This window comes from Mugil cephalus, chromosome 2, assembly GCF_022458985.1.
Source record: "Mugil cephalus isolate CIBA_MC_2020 chromosome 2, CIBA_Mcephalus_1.1, whole genome shotgun sequence".
NCBI classification, from domain to species: domain Eukaryota; kingdom Metazoa; phylum Chordata; class Actinopteri; order Mugiliformes; family Mugilidae; genus Mugil; species Mugil cephalus.
The window spans coordinates 8,064,771-8,092,656 of record NC_061771.1 but is presented as its reverse complement, the minus strand read 5'-3'; the positions used below and the strand labels follow the sequence as shown (position 1 = coordinate 8,092,656).

Genomic DNA, 27,886 nt, shown 5'->3' with positions numbered 1-27,886 from the left:
CATAACTTTGTGACTGTACTCCATTAACGCGCCACAGACATAATGTTTGTAATACATTGTACCTCAGCATCTGTTTACTTCTAAAGCAACAAACAGAGGTTAAGCTTCTCTTCTCCTTGTGGATTTTCCAAACACTAATCCCACCTCAGCACAGCATGGAGTCTCCCAAACCCCACCGAACCTTTTAAACCTGACATCAAAAGCCATTTGCTGCCAGCAGGGCAGCCTAGCCAGGCCACACCCAAAACAAGTCACAACACAAACTGGTGGTCAAATTACAAAGCGTGCCTCCCCCATTTCTTTCTTTAAAGGGCACTTTAATATCCCTTCCACCACCTGGCTGGCATCAAAGCCTACAAACCCAGCGCTCAGGAAGACACATCAGCAACATTTCTGGCTCTCATTTCCTCCTCCCCAGCAGGGGAGCTCAGGGACATGCCAAAACCCCGGACTAGCATGAAAGACAAAAAAGACACGGCTTCTCTTCTGCAGCCAATAATGCCTGTAATTTGTCCACAGATTGAGGAGGAAAGAGACAAGGAAAGGCCACCAGACACCACTCATTCGATTGAAAGCATATTTACGAGCGTGTGATGAATGTGTGCGTGCGTGTGTTCTTGTGTGTGAAATTAGCAGCGGTGTGTTACAACCATCGTCTAACACAGCTGCAGATTTACGGACGGCGCAAAACTGCTACACAGAACCGGACAGATGTTTCCACACACGCTCACACTGATAAATATATGACGGAGAACTGCACATATTGGGAAACGCTGCTCAAACAATAAATCCCACACAGCAGAGACACACATGCTACGTCTTCACGGTCTCTCCTCCAGTCATGCCTGCTGGCCTTGCACGGCCTCTACACACCCACCATATGCTAATTCGCGGAAGAGAGCCGTAATTTGTAAATGATTTAACCTTTTTAATAAGAAAGAAAAAGAAAAAAAAGACCAGGCTGGCTACAACCAAATCCCTCTGGATGTGAAGCCAGCATAGGAAAATAAGGAGCTGTGATTTAGACATCATTTAATCGTACCATCCAATTATCTGTACGGTTCATGTACTGAAGAGATTTGTCTGCTGAGTGTGTGTGTGTGTTTATGTCTGCATGTGCATTTGTTGGTGGATTCTTACTTGAGGATGAATGTGTGTGTGCTTGCGAGTGTGCGTGTGTGTGGTTTTCAAAACAAGCTGGTGCCAAGGCTTAGCTGATAGGCTAATTAAGCTCACCACAGGGAATAAATGTTTCCTCTCTGCCTGCCATTTGTCACACCTGGCACGGAAATGTCACTAGGAAAAGAAACACACACGCACGCACACACACAGACTGTGGGCAGCAGACACACACAGTGGGAGAAGTGCTGAAGCGACAGAGCTACTGTTTGAAAGTGGAGGAAAAAAATAACTGAGGAGAGGAGAGCTGAAAAAGAGACAAATGAGAAACAGGCGTACAGCGGAAGAATCAAAGGTGAAGGGTAATAGTGAAGGGAATAATTAAATTACACTAGTCAGGAAGAGAGAGGAACACCTCCTGAGCTCTGCCAGACAAAAGTATCCTTCATCAAACTGTGCTGAGCCTCATTCGCATGAAATATCTGCTCAATAAAAAGTGACCAAGTGCTTCCCTTTATTACACTAATATGGAATATTTAGAAGAACAACAGATTGAAAAATAATTAAGCACCAGTAACTCGAAGTAATCATGACACCTCATTGCTAGTATGTTAATTATCAGGATGACATGCAGTCAGGTCCTCCACCTCGACTTCAGGCAGGGAATAATCAGTTTTAGTTCACACGTACCAAAATGATCTGTTTTTCTCTGGTTTTCCTTGCTGTTGTTTTGAGAATTTCTCCACAAAGATCTATTGCAAAACTGCATCTAGCTGTAGAAAGGCTGTAGTACACATCCCAGGCCTATGTGTGGCGCTGTTTCTTCTACAAAACTCAGTCAAAAAATAAAAGAAGAAGAGGTGGAGCATGCGCATCAACCCTGCTCGATGTATACATACATAAAGTCCGTAATCTTTTTCAGCTCATGGTAGTGGCCAATCAACAGTATATATTAGACCTAGCCACCCAGCAAGGGTCAATATTTGATGTAGCACCATCACAAGCCCCTAGTCCACCACTGTTGTTGCTAGAGTTGCCAGTGGTGTGGTTTGTATCAGGGGTCCACACGAATGAAAACAAGAAACCACACAGGCTCTGCATTTTTCACCCAGGGCCCTGAATTCAAAAAGGTTTCAGTCATGATGGTCGGCAGAAACATGCAAGACTTAAGACTCGTGTAAATGTGGCCTTAGTGCACACAGCTGTGAATAAACAACCCGGTGTTTTTAATGAAGGTACTATAGCCTAGGTTCAGGAAAAAAGATTACGCCCAATATCCTTCTATTGTGAGTTTCCCCGGGTTCCTCAGTGTCTGAACACCACCATCCATCTTTGCATTCTGCCCTCTCATCCCTTCCCTTCAACCTCTTCCTTTCTTCCCCTCCGATTCCTCTTCAGCATCCATCTGCTCAGGTAGCCATTAGCTTTCTTTGCATCAACGAAGGTGTGGTATTTATTGGGAAATTCTTAATATTTTGCACATTTGAAGGTGACGGCCAAACAGAAGTAGACTCAGCACATCAACGTGCATTTGCAAATATAGTCTCCACTCGATCAGTTTCCATACCGGCTGCACAGTCCAACTACAAGACTTAAAGACTCATATTCAGTGTATTTCTTTTAAATTGTAGGTGATGCTAACACGAGGGGTTATATTTTCTGGAGAAAACACTAGCAAGAAAAACAATCTGCCGTGATACACAGGCATAATGGAATAACATGATCGATAGTTGAGCCTAACATGCACAGCATCAGGTCAATGAAAGCACAGGCCTCCTAGCAGTGATATGCTACAGCTTCCCCTCAGTCAGACTCACACCAGCAGATGAGCTGCTTCACACCGAGATCCACTATTTATTACAGGCGTGGCAGCTTAAGTGGAGTGTAGCCCCACAGCCATTGTAACACTATCACCAATAACCAACAGGAGAGCGTAGGGGAGCCGATCACCACGCCTAACAACGTCCTCGGGAGATTTAAGGCCGGGATAAGCAGCGATGGCAGAAATCATGTGAAGCCTTCCTCAGCTGAAATTTGCGAGGGTTGAAGAAAAAAATAGGCGCAACCCCCCCTCATTTGATTGGAATAAATGACCTACTGTTGTTGTTGTGGCGAGCAGATGTGAAATAGGCAACTTCTGAGCAAACACAACCTGCCTGGATAACGCATTGCAGGCCTGAGTGCTAGAGTGTGACATGCAAGCGTGTGGAGGGGGGGGAGTTCACTTTCATCTTCAGAACGGAAACTGAAACCACTGTTCATTTGCAAGTGATTATTGGCCAACAGATTAGATAAAAACCTCCCTTTCAACGCAGAACTTTTTCATTGTTCAAACTTTGATGGAATTCAACTTTCAGAATTAATAGCAACTAAAAGGATCGTGCACAAACTGCGTGAGGAGGCATAATGGTGTAATGTTGTCAAAGCACGTGGAAAATCCTGTGCAAGTCGATGGATACTAGCATTAGGGATGCTGCACCAGACTTGATCTGTTTTTCCTTTTTTTTCATCCACTGCTGAAATTCATGCATGCCACATGGTGTTATTTCCACGGATCACTTCAAAGGGAAATAAAATCAAAGATCTCATACTTTACGGAAGTGCAGCGGCATCAGAGGCTCCCAGACACTTGCCTTTTTCATCTTTGTTCCATGGACTCCTCTTATCTGTCTCTTGTCAACATGTCACTTAGTCATCCTTAACTAACACCAATCTTAGTACCAGCTGTCCTCTCTTCCTTCTCCTCCCTTCCTCCTCCCTCTCTTTGTTCGTCCCCTGTCTCCCCCTCCGTGTTGACAATCGACACATTACCATTGCTGTCATCTGCTCTAATACACGCTACATGCAGTCCGACAGCGTCCATATGGTCCCATCCTGTCCAGCACAGCAAAAAAATAAAAAATAAAAAATGTCTGCCCCATATGGAGCTTCCCCATGTATCTGTGACGGCTGGTGGAAGTCAATGAGGATGCTAGCTACGTGATGCTAAAAGAACATCAAGCTACTGAACAGAAATGCTTAAACTGCGAGGTGATACTATTGTGGTGAAGCTTGCCATCCTTCGTTCCTTTTTATCATCATTTTCATTTTCATTTTCATTTCTTTTTTTTTTATGAAATGAGGAACTGAACATCGGCCGTGTCAGACAAGTTACCATCACTTTCTGAACTTGTGTGCCAATTCCCTTTCCTTCAGCATTTCGTTACGAACTCTCTCTGTGTACTCAAGATGGTTAATATTAGTAAAAAGAGAAAGGCCAACTCCCTATGTTGTCATTAAAGACCAATGTTCCTATACAGCAGCGATAAAAGAGAAGAACAGAAATCAGACCGTATTCGAGCTTGCGCCTCTTAATCTCCCCTCCTCCAGCTCAGCCTAACTGACATTTTCTTAATTTATTCCTCTCAGGATTCCAACATTTTAATTAGGTCACTCCAAATCTCCTCCCACGCAGCGTTATTCCGCAAAACTTTTTTTTTTTTTAATTTTTCTATTTCATCGTGTTTGTCATTTGCTCCCTTCGTCTCGCGTTCTTTCTCCTCCTTTAGTTTTCAGACTTGTCACTTTGGCTCAGTGGGTTATCTCACTAATGATGCACGGTGGTTTTCCGACCAAATCCTGTTGCTTTCTAAAGTAAATACAGCGGAGGTAGATACATAATTGAATCGCGGAAATAAATACATGAGCATGTGTAAATAAGGAAATCGCTTTTCACTGCGTTTGTGGCAGAGTCAGATTTGATGATTGGAGAAAAACACTTCTTTTGCGTGGCTGTTGAGTCTGGGGACTGCATGAATGTATATACAGTATGTCTAGGTACGTCAATGTCTGCAGTAAGAACATGTTTTACATAAATGTCTACTTGAGACCTTGTGAAAAGTTCCTCCAGCCTTCACCAATCTGTGTGTGTTTGCTCTCTGCTATAAGAGGAAATATGTCGAACCTGTAAGGTGTCCTCTTTGTGCCAGTTTTGGCTTGTCTCCAGCCTTGATGGAAACAAGAGGATATTACTTATCCACAAAGCATCTGACAGGGCAAAATCCTTTCCAACATTTCCATTGACACAGCAGGACATATACTGTGACATAAGTGCTTTGCTGAAGGGGCCTCGCACACAACAGAGGTTGTGGATGTCTGGTTGCAATTCTCTTTTACGATCAACACCAAGCTGGAAGTCGGCTATCGAGCGATGTTGGGTCGCGGTTAAATGTCTCTGGGGTGCTGTCACTTGTAGTTTTGACTGTGTGTTCATCTCTACTTATTATTGCTAATGATGATTGTCTGGTCTATAGCTGACACATAGAATGATCAGGCATACCATTACGACCACCTTATTAATGTCGTGTAGGTCTCCCTTGAGCCTCTAAGACAGATATCAGAGAACAGACATGGGTCTTCTGAGGGTGTCCTGAGGTGTCTGGTAACAGGATGTTGTTAGTGGGGCCTTTGGGTGCTATGAGTCGAGGGGAGGGGCCTCTGTGGATCATCCTACAGATACTTGATCAGTTTAGGATCTAGTGAATTTGAAGGCCAACTCAACACCTTGTGCTGTTCTTTATGTTTTTTGAGTTCCTAAACTTTTTTTGTGTGTGTGTGTGTGTGTGTGTGTGTGTGTGTCAGGCTTCATCCTGCTGGGTATGGATGCTGCCATCAAGGATGTCATTGCTATGGAGTGGTGGTGCCTGGTCTGGACTAGGTGGGTGGTAAATGTCTAAGTAACATCCGCATGAATACCAGGTCCAAATGTTTCCCAGCAGAACACTGAATTGTCACAAGATGTTCAATGTTATTCGCGTCACTTGTCAGTGGTTTTAATGTTGTGGTTTTAATGCTGATCTGTGTAGATATCCATTAATTCAAGCTGTTGCCAATACGCAAGGGTGTTTTCTAGTCCTTTAAGTAATGCCATTTGTGGGCCTACACACCAGTAGGAATGCATTTCACCGTCATCAGCAACTTGTTTGCCAGAGCTTAGGAGGAGGGCTTTTTTCAGAATTCACTGTGACTGGTCAGGAAGAATGAAACAGAATCTACTAAACATTAATGATTCTCCACATAAAAAAAGAAACAAGTCGTTCAGAAGAAGATTATAGTAAAAAAAAAAAAAAAAAAGAAAAGAAAGAAATAGACCAATGGCAAGACCATACACAGAGTGATGTATTATTGAGTACTAAGAAAAGAGAAGAGAGTGAGAGGCTGCAGACTATGCATCACATGCATGCATTGACAATGTTTATACAAATACTCTCACTGCCGGAAGAGCAGACAAAAGTTCCACACTTAAGCTTTAAAAACAGCCTATTGATACTTATCAGCTGTGGCCTTTGTTGTGAGTGTTCAAGCATGCATACTCGTCACAGAAGTCAGAAACTCTAATTAAGAACCAAAAGGAAAGAGCTGAGGTCTATTAGAATCTCTTTTTAGTATTAGTTTTGACACAACGTGAGATGAGACTTATATATTCAGGGACCATATGAAGTAAACCAGGAACAAGTGGATCAACAGGTCAGTTATGCTGCGGCTAAGCTGAGCATTTATTAATTGTCTATCTTTGCTGTTTTGGACACCTGGCTGGACATGATAAGCAATTACAAATGTTGACCACATGTAACAACATTGTAACCACATGTTTTTCTTATTATTAAGTAACAAATGCATCACTTATAGTTGGGGCCCTGAGGTATGAAGCGTAGATTTTTTCTTGGAAACTTTCTTAACTTTCTTTTTTCAACACGATAGTTAATGAAACAAGCAAACACATTTAAATGGGGGCTACAGATTCTATAGTTTTACTTTATCTCTACTGAGTTATAATGATCCTGCCATTGTTTCCAACACTTAAAAAAACAAAAAAACAAATCTTATCTCAGAGCCCTCATCAGTCCCAATCAGCGCTTTTTAACATTAAACTGAGGCGTGGGATCTCTCTTTGTGGTGCAGGCTGATGTTGAAACACTGAGATCAAGCAGAGAAAAAGGCCAGTGAAAGGAAAAAACACAAATTACTCATTAATATACTGACACAGTAATGCAGTTTTCACAGATCTTTCATCGGAGTCTTCTTTACAGTTCTGTTCTTTCTCTCTGATGCCCAATTTAAGGCAGAGGAAACCCCCAATGAGAGAAACAAGAGAAGTTCCTTTTAAGTATTTCCTGTTTTAGTTTCGTCTGCTTCTCCTTTTCCTGTTATGGAGACTGGATGCAGCCGGGGGAAATTCGTGTTCACTCAAACATAGGCACTCCATAAACACACCGAGCAGCCACTAGATTAAAGCCACTGACAGTATAAGTGAATAACACTGACCATATTGTGACAATTCAATGTTCTGCTGGGAAACTTTTGGACTATCCACATGAATGTTCATGTTGATGTTACGTAGACATGTACCACCCACCTAAACCAGACCAGACCAGACCAGACCAGACACCTCCCCCCATAGCAGTGACACTCAAACACACACAAAAACACTTTAGGAACAACTAAAAAAAGACGAGAAACATCACAAGGTGTTGACCTGGACTCCAAATTCACTAGATCCCAAACCGGCCAAGTATCTGTGAGATGCACTGGAATAAACCTGAAATGACTCAAACATGCGCTGCCAGCCACACGCACACACCTGCCATTTCCACCCACCCCAAAACATACTCTGATTTAATGCTATAGTGACCCTCCAGCCCTCCAGAAGAATACCAGCAAGATCCTGTTCCACCACAGCACAACCACCACCGATCAGACTTTCCTACCACAACACAGCGCACCACAAGCTGCCATACTGGTCCGTCAACTGTTCTCTGATGCTGATCCATAAGTATGAGCTACAAGCCCCAAGGATCGCTAATCCCTGACCTTTCAAGAACGATAAGCTGAGAAATTCGTCCCTATCTTCGCCACAGTGCAGTGACGGTTGCGAGGGCTGAGCTCTAGCCTTGTAGTCTCATGTGCTCGAGGGCTTGGCTAAAGCCGCTCTCTGCAACTGCAGACGCTCCTCTACAGCGCCGCACTGAGAAGAGCCTCAGCCAGATGAGTGCAGTAATTATGTGGTTGGCCTTGGCAAGTGGCGGAGACTAGCTGATTATTGGTGCAGCAGAAGGACCGGACGCTGAAGGCCCGGCGAGCTAGCTACAGTGGTGCACTGTGTGGCGAAACCAGACAGGAGCTACACTGACTCTGTCTGAGGGTAAAACCGTTAAAGACCAGCACAGAGCAGGCTGTGTGTGTTTGTGTCTGTGTTTGTTTTTGAATGATGCAGCGAACACCTCAACTGAAGGTGTGTGGCTGAAGAACGAATAGCTTAGGTTCACTGGGTCCTGTTAGAACAGTTAAAACACAAATACACACGTAATAAATGGATTCATTGACAGCTCTTCACATCGTCCAGTTTGAGTGACCTAATTCTGGAGCACATGTACCTCAGTCAAACTCACAGACGTCACTGTTCCTCCTAGTTCCACCGTATTGTGGAAAGATTTAACAATTCTATTACTGCGTAAAACAAATTCTAATACAAAGTGACGGATCAAGACTAATGCTTACTAGTACATGTGAAAACCATATGTGCTTGTCACCATAGTAAATACAGCTTCTGCTGTGCTAATCGCTCCGACATAGCAGATGCACAGACTGAGGCATTATTGGCAAAATTAAAGCTACTTTCCCTCGTTTCCCAGTGTGAAACAGCTGTCCAAAATTTGAGAGCGTACGCCACAGAGAAACAAGAGAAAAGGGGGGAGGAGCGGCTCAATGGCCGATAGCCGCACCCCGGAGCGACTCAGATCAGGTCCCCTAGAGTTGCGGATTAGGATTTTTGATCCTGATTTAGGCTGGATTTGGAGTTTTTTCCTAAAGCCGGGCCCTTCTGAAAGTCTGGGTTTTCTCAGTGATGTCATATTATTTGTGTGAGTATTTGTGGGTGGAACAAAGAGGCAGAGAAAAGTGCCCGTGGCTGTCGCTTGGTATTCAGAGTACGTCGCAGCCGGTGCCAGCCACAGAAGGAGCAGTTAGCCAGTCCGGCTGTATCAATTTGTCAGCATATCCTAGAAAAAAATCCTCTTGGGCCCCTGAGAGCCAAAGCAGAGTACTGGCAAGAGCGCAACGTGCCTGTGGTGACCCAGCAGGCACTAAATACACACAGCTGTACACTGATAGGGAAAACACCAAAACATGCAAACATCCTTCAAAATGAGTGCACACTAACTGTGACAAGAGTTTGACAAACGTACATATTTAGTCTCCATTACCCTATTTAGTAGTGTTACAACACAACAACATAACCACACACACACACAGCTGCAGCATTATATTAGCAGCTGCTGGAGAAGGGGTCAAAAACAGTACACGTCACGTAGGATGTGTCCTCTGAATCACTGGGTCCGCTGCAGGCTGAGGCGACACGTGGAGAGCAAAACACACACACACACGCACACACACACACACACACACACATATATATAACAAGAGCACTCTTACCTTCCCTGACCTTTGATGTTCAATACCACACATACGAGTAAACTCAAATACTACTAGCCAAGGGTGCGATGAATTCACAAAGCCTCATCCATTAAACATAAGTAATGCAACACGGTGCTGGACTTCTATACGTGATATATATACAGTATGTTCACTGCACACTGACAACAAAGGCCCTACTAGGAACAAGTAACAGTTTGATCTCAGGCATCTCTGACACTCGACACGCTCTGCATTCATAATTCAGCGTTTACAGTGTGTGCTACTGTGCCTTCTCTTAGGGATTAGGATCTTGCTCCCCTTATTGGGTTAAATACATGTAAAGGAATTTGGCTTGATGTGTTTGGTGCACTCTAACACACAAAGTGCAGGACAGAATGGATCAGTGTGCCAGGGCACGTACAAAGAGCATGACAGGGGATAAGATGCGAGAGAGGAGCAGTGGAGTGAAAGCTCTACATGCAAACTATACCTGTAGCTTTGATATACATGAGGAATATAGCAATAAAAGAAACACAGATAAGTATTCGACCTCATAAGTTGATATGAAGCTTGTGATGCCGTCACAAGACGTGCATTAGGTAATATATTCCACGGGCTAAATTTAGAACCTGCTTATTATTGGGCTTCTGGTCCTGGATGTTCATCCTATGCATCCTATATCTGAGGGTCCACTCTCTTCCTCATTCCGGTGCTTTCAACCGTATCACACAGTCCTCATTAGCAGATTGTGCTGTAATGAATAGGTTGGCCATCTACAGTTCCATGACTGAAACAAGTGAACTCCATGTGCTCATTGCACACTGGAACATGCTGGAGGGGGTCGTGTGTTGTAGTAGTAGATTAAGCATCACTTATCTCTCTCATCTAAAATTGCTCAGTGTTCAAGGAGCCAGAGACCGATAATTGGCTTTTGTATAATTCAACTCTGGGGGCAATGGCCAGTGTTTTGAGACTTCGAGTGTAGCCTGGACAACAGATAATGGATATTGAGGCAAAGACTTCCTGTTTCCTGGGCTGGTCAGTTTTCACAGTCTGACTAGCTAACCTAGATTTGACAGCTGAGTTGAGTGACGGCATCTACAAAGGTAGAGTTTATCCTCCGCCGTCAGTTTAAAATCACTAAAGGAGTTTTGTTTAAGGTACTTGCTTGACAAGCGTGATCTGTTAGCATGCTTGCTTGAATGTTATGACAGGGCAGGCAGCCCTTCTTTTGCTCTCCACACTGACTGTTTTCAACCACAGCTCAGACAAATCCATTTGTCGTATTTGTCAATACAGCAAATGGACAGAAACTAGAAAGCTTCTGGTACCAAAATCTTGACTTGAATAGGCAATTATTCACAGTGGACTTATCCCAAACTGTTAAAGTAACAGTACGGAAATGGCAGGCAGTGGACACAATGCATGCACGATGCACGCACCGACATAGACAGATCAGAAATCAGGGCACCGCATAATGATGTATTGAGGGATATTAAATACCATAATCTGGTTTCCAAGAGCTTGCTGTAAATGTCACATCCCGAAATATGATCAAAACCAAAGAGCACTTTTAAAGGAATAGTTTGACATTTTGGAAAATCTGCTTATTCACTTTCCTGCTGAGAGTTAGATGAGAAGATCAATACCACTTTAATGTCTGTACAGTAAATACTTAGTTGACCCAAGCAGCTGGTGCCAGTTAGCTTAGATCGGCAGAAAGTCTGGAAAGTGGGGGAAACGGATAGGCTGGCTTTCCCGAAGGGTAACAAAATCCCTCACTAATGAACATCTTATATTGTTTGTTTAAACAATGCAAGATATGTGCATCATTGTAAATCTATGCCTTTTCCTTTAAACAGTTGTGTTTAGAGGTATACAACACCTGCATGTGGAGGCTCACATTCACTGAATAAACCACACAACACCACCACATCACATGGAAAGACTGTTACAAGAACCAGTACAGGCTCTAATACAAGCTGTATGCCAAGTCTATTAGAGAAAAGTGAAAGAATAATAAGAATGGAAAAATGCAACAAAATAGTTTAGAGAAGCTAATAATCCTCCCGTTCGTTAATCTCCATTGCAGCCACTGGCCATAATGGAGGGAAAATATAGTCCTGTTTCTTTGATTATTATTCCCACCTTACAGCAACACGCTCAAATCAAGCAAATAGTTACCAACTCATTACAGTCTGGCTCTATTGCTGGTAAATTGCTGTCATTTGTGTCTTTTAGGACTTGAGTGCCCTGGCTGAATTATAATTGCCTTGACCAAATCTCTTTCTCAGCAGTTAGGAAAAGTATGGCTGTATACTCTGTGTGCCTCTAGAGCACATGCACACACAGGAGACTAACACGGACGAACGCAGCAACTCGCACACTGACGTCCGTCCATGTATCGCTGCACATACACAAACTCACTATTAGACGTCTGCAGGTACGCCGTGTGGTTGGCGTGCTCGCGTTTCAACCCCAAAGAAGCAGCCAAGCCTCGTCCAGAGACGGTCTCAGAAAACCATTAAGCATTTATGAAAGCTACTGGAGGAGTGCCGAGAAACTTACTTGGCCCTCCGTGAAAATAAGACGGTTCACCCATACGCCAGATCAACTTGAGTGATCACGGGACTCACATAAAAGGATTGCTCTAGGCCAATTTGCAGGAGTAAACCTGATTTCGTTCACAGCGCTTGAAGGGAAAGTCGAGGGCAAAGAGAGAAGTCAAATAAGAAGACTCTAACCCCCCCTCCCCTCGTTCTTACTAGAGTAAAGACTGCAAGAAAAGAGAGCAGTATTGTTCTTTGTTTGAGCTTACACACACAAACCGAGTGCTGACACCAATAAGCAGTCAATGATTTTCCTAATGATTCTCTTCTGAGGAAAGCCAGTTCTCTATGGGGACGGTTGAAGCATTCAAGGCCATGTGTGAACTCCCCTCACATACATGAAAACACACAAGTCTGAAACCGGGCTTTGCATGCTCTCACCTTCCTTTAACCTCTTTTTCTTTCGGTGTACACGACCCGATTAACCATCTGTCTCAGTCTGCATCTTTTCGCTGAACCACGATTTTGCTCTTTTTTTTCCCCCCTCTCATACGGCTAACGCGCGGACACGCACCCACGCCCTCACCTTTACCGAGCTGCTTGAAATGCACTCTGAGGGAAAACACAGAGGCCTTTGTGCCCTCTGGAAGCGTTAGGTGTGTGTGGAAATGACACGTGAGTGTTCCGCAAATGAATGGACAGAGTGAGAAAGAGAAAGGCCGAAGCTGCGTCCTGCCACAGAACGACGAATGCCTCACAGCGAGTGCGTAGCAAAGAGGAGCTTGACATTGCACTCACACAATCGCCCATCCTAATTATCTACCCTTCCTCTGCCCCCTCCTCCACGCTCACTCTTTTTCGTACATTGTAATTTCTGTATACCTCTGAGGCACGGCGCGCAATGAAATGGAACGGAAAATCGAAGGATAGCTGTAGACTGACGAGATGGGTGCGGGTACAAAGTGAGAGAAAAGTAAAAGAGAGAGGAAATGGAAATAAAATAAGTGGAACAGAAGCAATTGACGAGAGAGGGGGAGAATCTAGTGAAAGAGCAGGTCAACTCTGGCGGCGGCTGTGTGGAAGCGTCTGCAGAGCGTTGCTGATGTGATGGCACGATGATGATGGTGTTGATGATTCACCGCTGGTAGGAAATCAGAGAGAAGAACGTATTATTATCACGCAGCTCAATTACACCGCAATTTCTCCCCGGCAGCGCCAGCCTCTGCGGGGCTCCTCATTGAAGCTGATTTGGGAGGCCTGCGGCGCCTGGAAGAGCGGGGGAACGACTCGACGGTGCGGTGAGACATCCCCACTCGAGGTGGGAGAAGGACAAGAGAGCAGGAGAGGACGACCGGGGAGAGGAGGAGCGGGCCGAGGAGGGCGAGGAAGTAGTCGAAGAGAAGGGGCGCAAACATGAGGGAGCTAATGCGAGACCTCACATGCTCCGCACTTAAAGCTTTCGGCAAAGTGGAAGCAGGCAGGAAGAAGAGACGGGATCTAAATGCACTGCTGATGGAGAAAACACCTGTTCGGTAATGAGTATGAGCGCTCTCCGGCTGGTCCCGGTGGTTTTACATGAATACTGAAGAGCAGCTATTCAGGTTGTGCACAGAGTGTTTTATAATTTTATTTACTCTCAAAGTGTGCGTGTTATGCATGAGCCAGGAGAGACGGAGCAGACCTCTGTGTGCGTGCTCACATTGTGGATGTGCGTGTGCGTTTCTGAAAGGGCTGTGTGGGTGAGGCTTTTTGTGTGTGATTCAGGAAGGATACAATTTCATTATTCATTCTGTAGGTGTAGCACGGAAGGGACGCTCAAGTGTGGGAGGGTGTATGTACATTTAGGCATCACATGTGGGCGTTTGCATCTAGGAGTCGCTGCTGTCTCCAGTGGACCTTCCAATATCCTCAACAATGGCTGCCCTCAGGCTCAGCTCAACTGCTTCACTGACCTCACGGTGAATTACCCAATAAGACCTTGACCATGAGCTGCCTTGCATACAATGTATGGGCGATTGTGTTATGATCATGATATGCGCAACATTTGTGGTCAAATACGTCACTTTAAAAGTTTATTACAGCAGATATTGATCACTTGATAGACGATGCAGTGTTCCTAACGTACATGCGCTGCACTAATCAGTATTTAATGTTAAAAAAAAAGAAAAAGAATCAAACTATTATTTCTGTGAAAACCATATTGTTATCACGGAGTGATTTTAAGACACCCGATAAACCTGATAACAGTACAGCCTGGACCAAACAGCAACTAGCAGAGCAGCTAAAGATATTTAATTCATACTTTGGACTTGGCAGTGGAGTGGAGACACATAACTACATAAAATTGATTGAATAATAAACTTAAATTCATGACAGGGGGAAAATAAATAAATAAACAAACAAGAGTATATATGAATGAGTTAAGAATTTGAGTCATATTTCTTTAAGTATGTGAGAAATATCAAAATCTGGATAAAATAAAGCAGAAATTCAAACATATCTGCTCACATAATTTATATCATTTTAAGTATAAATTCTTTAGATGCAAATTTAAATAAAAGAGGCCTTTTAAATATTACTATTGGTAACAGAAATTGTATCTAGTAATGACTTTTTGCAGCAACTGTGTTTCTTGTCGTGTGCACGCAGGGCGTTGTTAGTAGTAAGAGAAAAGACATATGCTGACATGCTGCTTGTGTGCTATGTGCTAATTAGCTAAGAAGCCTGCAAACTGACATTAGCGGTATATTAATCTGATTAGTCTGATGGTTCATTCAATAAGCACAGATACGGGACATATTTGCAAGTTTGGCATCAAGGCTCTGTCACTGGTGAGCTGCTGTCCTGATAGAAGGCCTGAAAGAAGGCTGACGTTAATGCTCATTGCAATATTTAGTTCAACTAAGGTTTGCACACACAGAAAGGTGGATGCCAGACATTTATTGTGCAGATTTCAAAGCAGCGCTATGGGGTACCACTAAGAAACAAACTGATTTACAAAGCACCAATGCTACAGGAAAATAGAATTTCATACATTCATACGAGTAAAGAAACGACACAAAAAAAGTCTGCAGAATCAGTTTTGTGTGTGGAAAAAGAGAAACAGGATTATTTCCTCAACTTTAGTCTAATCCTAAATGCGAGCTTCTAATTAGCTATGCTTGATAAAACCTGCTCGATCAGTGTCTTGGAACCAAATCCTAAACTTCACCAACAGAGGAAAAAATTACAGACCTGATCTCTGTGTGAGTGAAGACCATTTAGGCTCAGGTTAGTTTCCAGAAACGGTCTCCAACCACATTGTCTTTGCCAGCTGGGCCCAAGCTACAGTAACAAGCCTTCAAACCAAACCGGGTTCCCTTGAGGATTACGCCTGGATTTGAGTCGACATAGGATTTGTAGAAGGGATGAGACGTTTATCTCTTCCTTTTTTCCCCCCCAAACATTTCTTCCTCCAGCTTTTTCTGTCCCGCATTGGCGTCTCTCTTTCTCCGCCTGTCTGTATCTCTCCTTCTTTCTCCACTCACTTTCTCTCTTAATCACAGAGACAAGTCTTCTGGGCTGTTGGCATTCAGCTCCAGTAGTGAGATGAAGAAAAAAGGGAAGAGGAGGAGGAGGAGGGAGAGGAAGAAAAGCACCGCTGTCAGTTCCTCTCCTTTTGCTCCACAGGACTAGAAGGACAAAAGCTTTCCCTGACAGGCCGGATTGCCCCTATCTCTACCCAGCAGTCATGTCATCACCCTGTGTCTTCACCATGCTGCCATGTACTCCTTTCTCTTTCCGTCACAACCCCCTCCTGTCTTATTAGAATAACACACAATGCATGGAGATTAGTGTGTGCTGTGTTGAGGAGGAAATAGCAAGGCAGGGGCTCATGTTCAGTGTCATTAGTCTGTGTGGGCGTGATTACATGTTTATGTGTATTTGCATTTTTTACACGTGGATCAGCGTGGCTGTGTGCCGGCATCGCAGCACTGTAGCGATATGAGGGAAGTGGGCAATCTGACGTATGCTTCCCCAGTGACAGGGCTGTCAAGCGCGTTTAGAGATGCGACCATTACAGTTGAAAGAAAAATACAGTCTATAGTGGCTAATGATCCCCTACAGAAGTCTATTCACAGTGAATGCTGCAGGAGCTACAACAGAGATGCTTCATACACAGCAGCACTGTGATCCGGACTGAAAAGGACGTAGGACTGCCACGGCAGGGAATCAACGACGTGCAACACCTCCCAATCTTGAACACCACAAGGAGAAAAAAACAGATTGTCCCTAAAAGCCAACCCTCTATGTAATGTTTCTATCGAAAGCCTAACAATGGGGATATTGATTGCCTTTGGCCTGAACTCACTCTGTTCTGAACATCATCACAAATCTCACAAATCAATTTTCTGAGTTCAAGAAAAGGGCTCTCACATGTCACAGGTGAGTTTAATTCTTTTCATGTCGTGGCTTAATTCGATCACAGTTAGGAAACACATCACTAATGTACTGTGTACACGTGCATCAAGCACTGAACTGAGTGATCACACTAGAACTGGTCAAACGTGCTCCGGCACATCATGAATCGTGGACAGTGGAGTACATAGTAACATGATCCTAAAGGTACTGGAAACATTTTAAATATTTACTTAGCATGGAACCAGGTTAAAAAATTATGGGGTTTGCTGTAAAATTTCAGGTTGGTTTTAAAAAGACAGATTATTTTTGGATTCAAATTGATCCTCCATCCTCTTGTTAGAAATCTAGCGACGGTCTCAAGAGACCAGTTCCCATGGCAAGTCTCATGAGGCCGCGCGACAAGATTGGCCCAAATGTGAAAGAAAAGCTAAAACATCCCTCCCAACGTTGACAGAGCAGAGCTGCACAAAAACAAAGTCATATGCAACATGTGTCAACTAGAGGTAAAATACTGCAGAAATATCAATAATCCCTGGAATCAATGACATTAGTTTTGTGAAAATCTATCTAATAACTCTTTAAAATAAATAAATAAATAAATAATAAATTCTCTAAATGAATTCATATCCAAGTGATATCACCTTGTAAATCAGAATCTAATCAATCAAGAATTAGTAGCCCCAGCCCTAGTAAATTTCACTAAGAAAGCCCTACCAAGAAAGTCTTTACTCATTTCAGGGGCTCAGAAGTAATTGGACAAATTAACATTACCATAAACAAAATGCTCATTTTTAATATTTTGTTGGGAATCCTTTGCAGCCAATAACTGTCTGAAGTCTGAAACCCATGGTCATTGCTCCTTTGTGATGCGTTGCTAGGCCTTTACTGCAGCTGTCTTCAGTTGTTGCTTGTTTATTTGTCTTCCTGCCCTAAATTGTGGCTAAAGTGAAATGCATGCTCGATCGGACTGACATCTGGTGAATTATTTGGCCATTGCAGAATATTCCATTTCTTTGCCTTAAACAACCCCTGGGTTGCTTTTGCAGTATGTTTTGGGTCATTGTCCATGTGTACTGTGAAGAGCCATCCAATAAACAGTGGTGCATTTGGCTGAATCTGAGCAGAGAGTATATCCCTATATGATTTAGAATTTATTTGGCTGTCTTCCGTCACACTGGAAGCCCTGCATGCCCGTTACCATCATCCACCATGTTTTACAGAAGATGTGGATCATTGGCTGGTTCGAGCCTTACGCATGCTTTCCTCTTCCCATCACTCCATAACCTCTAGATCTGATGTTTTAGGCCAGTCTAATCTGGCTTTTCTAGTTTTGAGGCTGGTGAACCTTCTGTATTTGCTCTCATGAAATCTCCTCTGTATGGTAGACTACTGATACGCCTACTTCCTGGGCAGTGCTCTTCATTTGGCTGGATGTTGTGAGGGTTTTCTTCACCACTGAAGGTGTCCTATGGTCATCCTGAAGACTATTGTCTCCTATCAAGCCTTTTTGAGTTCCTGAGGTCACCGGTGTCTTTTCTCAGAATGTACCATACTGTTGATTTGGCCACCCCTAAAATTTCTGCCATCCCTCTGAAGGATTTCTTCTGTTATACTGTTATACTTTCATGAGACGTCCAAGTTTTGGGTTCACAGCAACAGCCTCTAAATGGAAATGCCACACCTGGAACCCCAGACCTTTTCCCTGCTTGAATAATGAAGAATTAATGAGTAAATAGTCCATGGACCCCATGAAATAGCCTTTGAGTCAATCGTCCAATTACTCCTAAACCCTTCCTCCAATTTAGATGTGGATACCATCAAATTGCAGCTAACAGTCTGCACTTTAAACCCTTAATGATTATATAATGTTTTGGTAAACACCTAACTGTATGACAATTTCATATACAAAGATTGGGGGCAAAAAGATGTTGACAACGTCTGTGGTCCATGTAAGAATCTGTTGCTGAGAATCACTGGTAGAGAGGAGAAAAGTTGAGGGGCTCTAAATTCCATTTTCTTACATCAAAAGAAGTCTTTTTTTTTTTTTTTTTTTTTTTACAGTTCAGACTGAGCTCTGAGACAAATGCTGTGTGCATGGGCTTAAAAATAATTTTTAAAAAAAGCAGTTCATGGGAATTCTGAATCATTTGTTCCTAAAGACCCACTATTAGACCATACCTGAAATCCAATGGCTAGTGAAAATGTAAGAACACTGAACATTTTAAACTTTGTGAAGAACAAAACAACAACAACAACGACAAAAAAAAAAGGTTAATAAATCAAACTATAATTATACTTGTAAACTCAGATCATTAATGAATTTAAGTGCCTATTAGGGCAACGTTATGTAGTTCGTGTCCATTTTCTTATAGTTTTGCTAGCACTAATCTGCTTTACACTAGATCTATTTAAAGGGATAACCCTGAAAATGCCAAACAGCAAGGGAGCTGAGCGATTGGCCTTATAACCCCATCATATGGTGATGGTCTAGTCCAAACCCGTGTTTCAGTGTGTGTGTGTGTAACCTTCTAGATATCAACATGGATACCCAACTTCAGATAAAACTAATTCAGCCCTCACCCTCCCACCCTTCGGCCTCGTATTCCTATCTTCCTCTCTATGTCTCCCTCTCTCTCTCAGGGCTGTCTGCTAAGCCTCTTACCTATGGGATTATTGTCAACGCTAGGTATTATATAGCTTCATTCATCTGGTTGATGCGTTATTAATGTGTTGGGGAATGAAACAATCTGTAACGGCGGTAGAGGAGGAAGAGGGGAGGATGAGACGAGGATCCTGGGTGGGTGGGGGCAAACAGTCAGTGAGGCAGTAGAGATGGCTGGGGTGAAGCTGTGGCATTGGTGTGCAGAGGCATGGTCGACACAGAGTGATGCAACTCTAATTGGCAGTAATGACGACCTTTGTTTGAGCCGACTTGACAACAGGGAGCCCAACGGGATTTATGATCTTTGATTTTACGGTTTTACTGATGAGGCACACAGAGGCATCAAGCTGAGCACAAAGCACTCAGACGTACGGATACATACGGACGTAACGTGTTCAGAAGTGCACATCACTCTGTAAACCCGAGCTCAGTGTCCTTCTCATTTGTCCCTTTCGATGCCAAAAGAAAAGTCGAATAATTAAGTGGAGACACGACGATGCAAATCCACACGCAACAATCCTGGAGTGACATGTTTGATAGTGAACATATTTTCTTGTACTTCTACCTCCAGTATTTTTAAATAGAAACCACGCCAAACTGACACTGAAGAATCAGCAACCACTAACTTCGGCGTCCCCTGAAGCCTCCATGCCAACATGTGGCTGAGGTGTGCATTCGTTAATCACACCTGGACTCGCTAAGAGTCTGGATATGGTTACAATGCATTGCTTCCTTATCATACAGCTACTTCAGATATGTCTGATAGATGGCAAATGACAATAGTATTGTCAGGTTTCTGTCTTTTGCTTGTGGAAGAAGAAAGAAAAATATCTTCCTGTGTGGGTCATACCCCACTGACTTCTCTGTTTGCTTAGTCACTGAAGTTTCCTTTCTTGTACACTGAGAGCTGTTGGCTTTTCTGTTCTTCCCTTTAGTCATTTAGAATGAATATGCAAATAATGGCCCTTAGTTGTTTTGAAAGAAAACAGTAAAAAAAAAGGAAAAAAAGGAAAAAAAAAATCCTAAGTCATGTCCCTAATATAGTCCACTGTAGTCCACAACTATTCTTGTCTGTCTAACAGCGCCAAAGACATGACAATTGAATAGGCAAGCATCTCTGACAAGCATGAAAAAGAGAGTATTTAGCTTTTTTAAATGGCTCAAACAATGCGTCACCTACCACTCATTTTGTTTACAGGCTCTGGTAGCGACCCCGCTCAGGAGTGAGCTGGAAGAAAGACGACACTAGGAAAGAGGAACGTCCACACATGCTAGCTTGTTTGCAAAAATTTGCCTGAGGAAGAACGTTTTTTTTTTGCAAAAATTTCCCTAAGGGAGGGCCTGAACTTGACCACGAGTGCACTACTTGCTAGATTGTTTGTGTGAAAAGTATTGTGCACATTGTGCTGCTGTGAAACATTCAACACACTGTTTGGTCTTAATGCGATGATGCAGTTACGCAGTTGCCCTACTAAACATAATATGGTGATGAACTTGCTCGACTCTCGTCTCTGAAGCAAGAGTCGACATGCGTGACGGGACTATGTGAGTCATGCGTGCTGCACTTACAGCTCCCGACTGTACGTCAAGTATTTTTAATGCCATTAGAAACTGTTGAACAGTTCTTCTTTACACGTCAGCAGAGAGACAGGAAGAATGCAAAGAGAGAGAGAATGAAATAAAAGCCGCTGACTCTGCACTAAACAGATTACATACATACCACAAAGCCGAAGCTAGAAGTACGTTCAGTACGTTCAGTACGTTCAGCACCTGTACAAGAAGGAGTGCTTTGCAAGGATGTGTCTGTGCTGCAGAGTTTGAGCTGCTATGGTTACGCAAACTTTCAGTCCACAAACTATACAGCTCATAATCTCCCGAGATTTCAATCTGACAGTGACATTTTGCATTTTAGTAGGATCGGCGTAGCAGAATAACATGACAGACTTTTAGCAGTAGTTCCTTATGAAAATGAAAAAAAACAAATGTTTTTCTCCATTGCAGGAAGAGGTATGGTGTCTTGTACACAAATTACATTTCAACATCAAAGTGTGTCGGGTTTTCAATGTGTCCCTTTCAAGTCTGAGGTGCAAACTTCTTCCCTTAGATCTGAATATGTTCCCATTTCTCTCCAAGACTAACAGCACTTGAAAACGAAGTTCCCTTGTTGTGCGAAATTCCAACAACTGATGGATGGAGTGATGGGCAGGCAGTATTTTACTCCACCTTCATTGCAGGTTTTACAGAATAACACTCGAACAATTGCTGTAATGACTGGAACATTTGAAATTTGAAATCACTCAGTGTAACTTCTGGGTGCTGCCTGGACTGTAATTATGCATGTTCGCAGGTCTGTTTAAAACAGAATAGCTCACACTCCAAGACGATTTACTTTTGGGGAGTGCCAATTTAACTGCCAATTACCACCGCGAAAGTGGCTTTGATACCACACAAAAACCGACAGTGACTGGTAACTGGCTCCTGAAGTGGCGCTGGAACAAATGACACTGCCAGGAATGCTATTTGAGAAAGGGCCGAATTTGAAACGAGCTCAAGGTAAGGACAGTGGTTTCATTACAACGCCTTTTAGGGAATGACAGATGAGAAGGCTGACCTAAAAAAAACTCCCTTTAAAACATGTCACACCAGACAATGGTGAAATGTTGTATTACATACAGCACATGTTAGGTCTGTGGTGTCAAATCCAAGATGTTCTTTCCAGTATTATTCAGTACATTGGATATCATTACAGGGGGTGGCTAATAATGTCGCATCCTAAGGTAGAAGGATAAAAGGAGATGACTTACACAGCCCTTGTCACATTTACATGCAGTGTATCTCTTGGGAGAATCCTTTGAGAGAATTCGTAACTTTTGTGATATTTCTGTTTTGGGTTATAAATATTGCAATCGGGCTCGGTGCAGTCTCAGGGACATACACGTAGATAAGTCAGTGACACTTCTTACGGCATGGTGAAGAAGTGGGCTGTGACGACGACAGCAATGGATCTCCTCTCTGGAGGTCCAGGAATGTGACTTCTATGAAGAAGGGACGTCCACAGAGTCTAAATGAGTACGTTTAGGAGGAGAATACTGTACGTATGTGAAGGTTTTCTAAAAATGACACCTTCCAACTTAGGCCATGAACTTATCAATCTTCCCTCATGTTATTGGCTATTATTTAATTTATAGAGAGTTAAATACAATCCAAACTGCCTCAGGCCATTTTACAGAACCTAGGGCCTTGAACCCCCAGAACAACCACAGAAACTCCCTTTATGCAGGGAGGAACTTTGAGCAGAACCCAGCTCATATGGAAGCTTATTCTTTATGGCACCTCATTTTACATTTCTGAAAAGTGAAACATATTATCACAGATACAACAAAAAATTTTAATTACATTTGCTTCATGTTAAAATTACAGGTTAAAGGCAACATCCCAAGCAGGCCATTGCTTACAAAACACACGCATACAGTCACAGGACATCAGTTGCGACTGCACACCCCCAAAAAAGGAAATGAAGAAAAAAAAAGATTCATCCTTTGTGTATTTGATTGTGCGTGTGTCGATATCAATTAGTAACTGTATGTGGGTGTGTTTGCGGGGAGCTGCTTCCCCGCCATCTACGTCCGTACACAATTTTGGCTGTTTGAGAGAGCGCTGGTGCGTATGTGTGTTTGTGTGTTGGTGTGAGTCAGCACTGCGATCATGGCCACAGTGGGATGAATCACAACTTGCGGTTGTGGTGTTGGTTGGAGAATACATGGCAGCAACAATGGATTTCAGCAAAGCTCCTAAATACGTGCACGTGTACAGTGCATTGTTGCTTGTTCTGTGCGCGATTAGAACTTACGCAATAATCCCAGCATGACTGTTTGTTTCTTTTTGCAAAGGTTAATTCTGTCAGTCTTTAACTCCATTTGGGTGAAAATGTGGCTCTTGACATTAGATCGCAAACAGCTGCTTCGCTTTAACTTTAAATAAAATAAAATTCAGCTTTTAATGACATGAGAAGATTAATGTCGGACCAGGGAGCTCTGTTAGACCTTACAGGGCAGGAGGTTCAAACATTCTTCCACATTTGTCTTCTTTCACTTCTGTTTTTTTTTTTTCTAAATGAACAAGGGCTCCTGTCAGTAAATATCTGCTGGCACTCATGTCTTTATCTGAACAAGGTCTGCAGCATGTGCACCTCTGTGGCAAAAACCTGACGATGAACATGTTTATAATTCAATCATAACTTCTGACATCACGTTTCACCATACTGAAGAACAGCAAACTGCGCCCCTCCAGATGGTTTATTTATGAAGCCACCTTTGCCTCCGGAAAACGTGTACATCCAAGGTAATGTTGTGTCTATTAGCATGACTAAAGGGGAAACTCTTTACGACGTGTGTGTGCCGGACACCTGCTGGGCACGCGAGGGAATCATGACGAGAGTGTGACTACCGCGGCAGATGGAAAGAAAGCGCTGACGGCCAGATGTGAAGCTCGGAGCCAACTCAAAGCTTTACCCAGTCTGCCGCTGAGGGTAGCGTCGGCTTCATTCTGGCAGTTTTTCCCATCCATTAAGAGGGCCGCCTTAATGAGCACCTAATAATAATAACAATTGCGATGCGAACGATTATAATAAATTAACGTCAGGAAAAACATGACAGACTAATTAATAAGTGCAGATATTTTTGATGAGGGGTGTGCAACAGGTAGGCTGCGTGTAAAAGACAAACTCGCAGCTGCCATGATATCATTCGCGCGATTAAATCTGGAGATATATATTAGCCGGTGGTGAGAAAAACAAGCGGCGATGCCCGTTGGACAACAGAAGAAAATGTCTGCACTTTCTAGTAGCTTTTCGCTCAAAGGACACAACAGGAGACAGCCACTAATGACAACTGTAGCTCCTGCCTGCTGGGAAGACACAGCCAAAGCTATGCATAATGTTTCCATCCAACACAAGTTATCACACAGACATTCCGCTATTGTCAAACCGTAGCTTCTGGCTCATTTCTATTCTGGATCAAAGTGCTGCTCTCCCCTCTTTCAGACGCGGTGTCTCATATAGCATCACTTGGCGCTTATGCGTCACCCTTAGGCTGGACAACTCTGCCTTGCCAAGTCACACACACACACACACACCACCCACAAGAGGAGGGGAAAAAAATGAAAATGCAGTGATTAACTAGTGGAGAGAATGTTTGTGTGTGTGTGTTTGTGTGTGTATGTGTGTGTGGCCGAGGGCGAGTGATTGGGTTTTTAAGAGGCCAAAGGGCCACAGAACTGCAGGGAGCGAGTCAACAATCTGACAGGCATGCAGCAGGCAAGCTGACTGACTGGTGGGCTGACTGGCATATAGGCTGCGTGAAGCGCTTCCAGCCAACAGGGATGAAAGCCCTGCTTTGAAAGGTCATGTGAGCAAATCTGTACATGTTATATTAGTGAAACACATTCGGACAAATCAACTATGATGCAGCGTGAAAAAAAAGGGGGGTTCTGACACGAATGATCCGCAGTTTCTATTATGTACAATACAGTAATTCCACGCAACACACTAGAGTGTGTTAACATGAAGTCCACGCAGGGTCACGCGGGGATATTGTGTTGATATTTCAAAGAGGATTCTATGACTGTCAGAAAAATAGACATCTGACTCCAATATAACCCGTCCTTGGTATGACTTTGCGCTGCGGAGATGCCGGCAGGTGGGACACACAGTCCCACCAGATGCGGAGAGTGAATCATTGTAGAATCTGCGGAGGAGACAGATGATACAGTGCAAGGCTCCGAGTGACTGGCTGTCACACAGTGTCTCACACTACATCACCGTCGGTTATCTACTGGCTGCCGGGCGGCTGGAGAGCAGCACACACTTGTACGGCCGGCAGCTTTACGGAGGCAAACCGCCGCACACACGCCAGAAAAATACTGTGTCCAACTTCTTAAGGGCAGCCTAACTCCACGAGAGACCACGCGGATTTAAGGAGCTCAGTTTTTCAGAATTTTAATTCCACACACCAGGTTGTGAAAATGCATCACATGCTTTGTGGAAGAACACAAAACCTGCTTGCTTTGGGTGTGTGTTAGCCTCCTGGGCGCAGAGCACACTCAGTGGAGTCTGCAAATAAATATTTGGATTTCCGGGAGCTAATTTTTTAATTTTCGCTGAGCTTAGTGTGGCATTTAGAGCCCCCTGCTACTCAATGCTCCGAGGGCTTTAACTTGATTTATTCCTCTTGTCTGCAAGATGTTCATTGTGCAACTCTGCATGTTTTGTGCTGTTCGGTCTCCATAACTAACTTTGTGTTCCGGTGCCACTACCAATAAAAGCGTTCATGTTTCCATAAACAACAGATGACTCTCATCTTTGTGCACTCATCAAAAACTGCTCTGCAAATTGGGTTACGTTTCAATTTGGCCTTGTTGTAGACAGTGCTGCTGAGCCAGGCAGCTCCTGTAGTTCACTTGAAACGCCAAACAGACATTGACAGGTATAGGCTACAACCCGAGTCGGCGGCTCTGCTATTCAGGCACCTTCACAGCTACCTTCTTATGAAATGATTTGCCCTTTCGTGCCATCAGTCTGCCCTGGGGTGAACTGCGCGGACGGTCCTGAGATTTCCTCCTGCTCAGCTTTGTCTTTCTCAGTTGGACTCTGGGCTGGACTGCGTTCATTCAAACGGAGAAATGTGGCTCTGCGAGCACTGAGCCGAGGATGCTCGTCTCGCCGGCGCTGGGGACAGCCGTGCATCTGCCTGGCTTCGGAAATCCTACCATTTCCCTGCGAGGCAGCCTCCACTCAAGTAACAACAATCAAGCGCTCATTCATTTGGAGGCCCTGCTGTGCGCTTGTCTCCCAAAAGCGTAAGCCGGAGCTGCTTTGACCTGCCTGCCAGCCCGTTTCATCCCCGTCGAGACAGCCTCTTTTTTTTTTTTTTTTTAGAGGGGGATATGTTGTGAATGCCTCAGCAGTGCTTTATGTCTTACCGGCTGCTGTATGTGTCGAGAAGTCCCCCTCCCAGGCGGAGGAAGATGCTGCTGCCGCTCTTCTCCGTGCTGGAAGTAGTCGCTGCCGGCGGCTTTGTTGCCCGCGACCCGGTCCCTCTTCCCCCGGCCGTTGGAGCCTCCGTTCTCCCTGTCTTCGCCGGAGTCGAGGCTGCTGAAGTTCCACACAATCAGCGTCTGCACCAGCAGCACCGTGAGGGCTGCTATCAGGGCGGACCGCGACCGGCGGGCCAACCTGCGAGCACACACGCCGCCAACCATCTTCGCACCGGGCTGCACGGAGCTGGAGGACCGTCTGTGGCTCTGCGCAGCGCGACGGGAGGAAAGAGTGGAAGTACGGGGAGGACGAGGAGGAGGATGTGGAGGAGGCAGGGAGGGGAGGGAGGGAGGGAGGCTGAGCTTACGGTGGTGGAGGCGAGGAGGAGCGATGAGAAGGAGAGGCACAGGGCCACCGTGTGGTGAGATGATGTTCAGTGACAGACGCACTGCTCCAGGCAACTGCGCGACTCTCCTTCATGTTCTCACTGTGCCCCAGAAAATAGTCCACATTTTTTCAAAGATGGAAGCCTGATAATGACCAGATACCTGCAAATGTTGAAATCTCGCACTATCATCGCTTACAAGGCAGAGCACAGTAGGAATGACGGGCCTCCAGCAGAACCTGACAGACACTCGCTGATCCCAGCAGGGGCGTAAAGGCACTCCGGGTGCTCACAGATACTTAGCCTCAGGTTGCTTTTGACTAATTCATATACCCTGGTGGAACTTCTGTAGGGCCTTTCTAAGTTTTGGAAAGAGTCCAGTAGGAATAGTAATTTTTTTTATATCCTCCCCTAGCAGCGTTGCAGGAGCTGTGACTGCTACTACATGGAGCTGTGGATTTGCCCAGACGATTCCAAATGGCCAGTAATTGTCATGATGGGGGTTGGTCTTCTGGTTGACTGTCTTTTTAACCAATATGCCACCCTCATGTTCACCCCAATCTGTCAATTAAGTCTGGACCAGTGATGGAGTTAAAATGGTGTGAAATCATCAGGGGGTTAGTTAAGATCCTGAGCTCCCTGAAGCAAATAAATTCAGAATTTACAAGCTCTTAAAACACACTTATCAGTCATTTTTAATGGTACCTTGAACAATGTCTTGGCATTTACAGGATGTTTGTTTTGTACTGTTGTGTCTGGTCGGTTGCGAGTGATCACTGGGACAGACAGAGAGAAATTTAATGAAATAACAAGAGTTTGTGAGAGAAAATATTGTGATGAGTGGACATTGAGAAGTGGCATCATAGAGCAGAATCCCAGATCTAGAAAGCTGATAGTGTCTAGAGGCTGGTGTTGCGCTTGTAGAGCTTAGCAGATAGGCTGATGGAGACCCTCTGGACCTCCAGGATGAGGTGGAGGAGTGGAGGAGGAAGAGGGCTGCACAGAACTGACACAACTGCAGTGAATTTAAAACAGTTTAGGATTGAGAATGTGGGCAAACATACTTGAAAATGAAGTCCTTTTCACAGCATGGGAAAGCAGAAGTGAAGAAGGGAGCGTGAGAAAAAAAATAAACGTGGAAACTGTCCTTCCTTATTGAAATTTCGCTTAAGCTTCATTCAGTTTAGCAGCCTCATGCACATCTAATGTTCCTCTTTCACGTCAGCAACTAAAATGCAGGAAACACAGATATGCAAGAAACACCACCCTGCCGTGATATGACCCAG

The 27,886-nt window shown here is 44.0% G+C and overlaps 1 protein-coding gene across 1 annotated transcript in view; it reads right to left on the bottom strand.

The window, feature by feature from the left end:
- Window positions 1-26,517, bottom strand: part of xylt1 (xylosyltransferase I) — a 75,236-nt gene extending 48,719 nt beyond the window's left edge. The window contains exon 1 of the mRNA XM_047578895.1: window positions 26,161-26,517. Within this exon, the coding sequence (XP_047434851.1) occupies window positions 26,161-26,439 (279 nt within the window). The 5' untranslated portion in view covers window positions 26,440-26,517. The remainder of the gene's footprint in view (window positions 1-26,160) is intronic.
- Window positions 26,518-27,886: the final 1,369 nt, after the last annotated feature.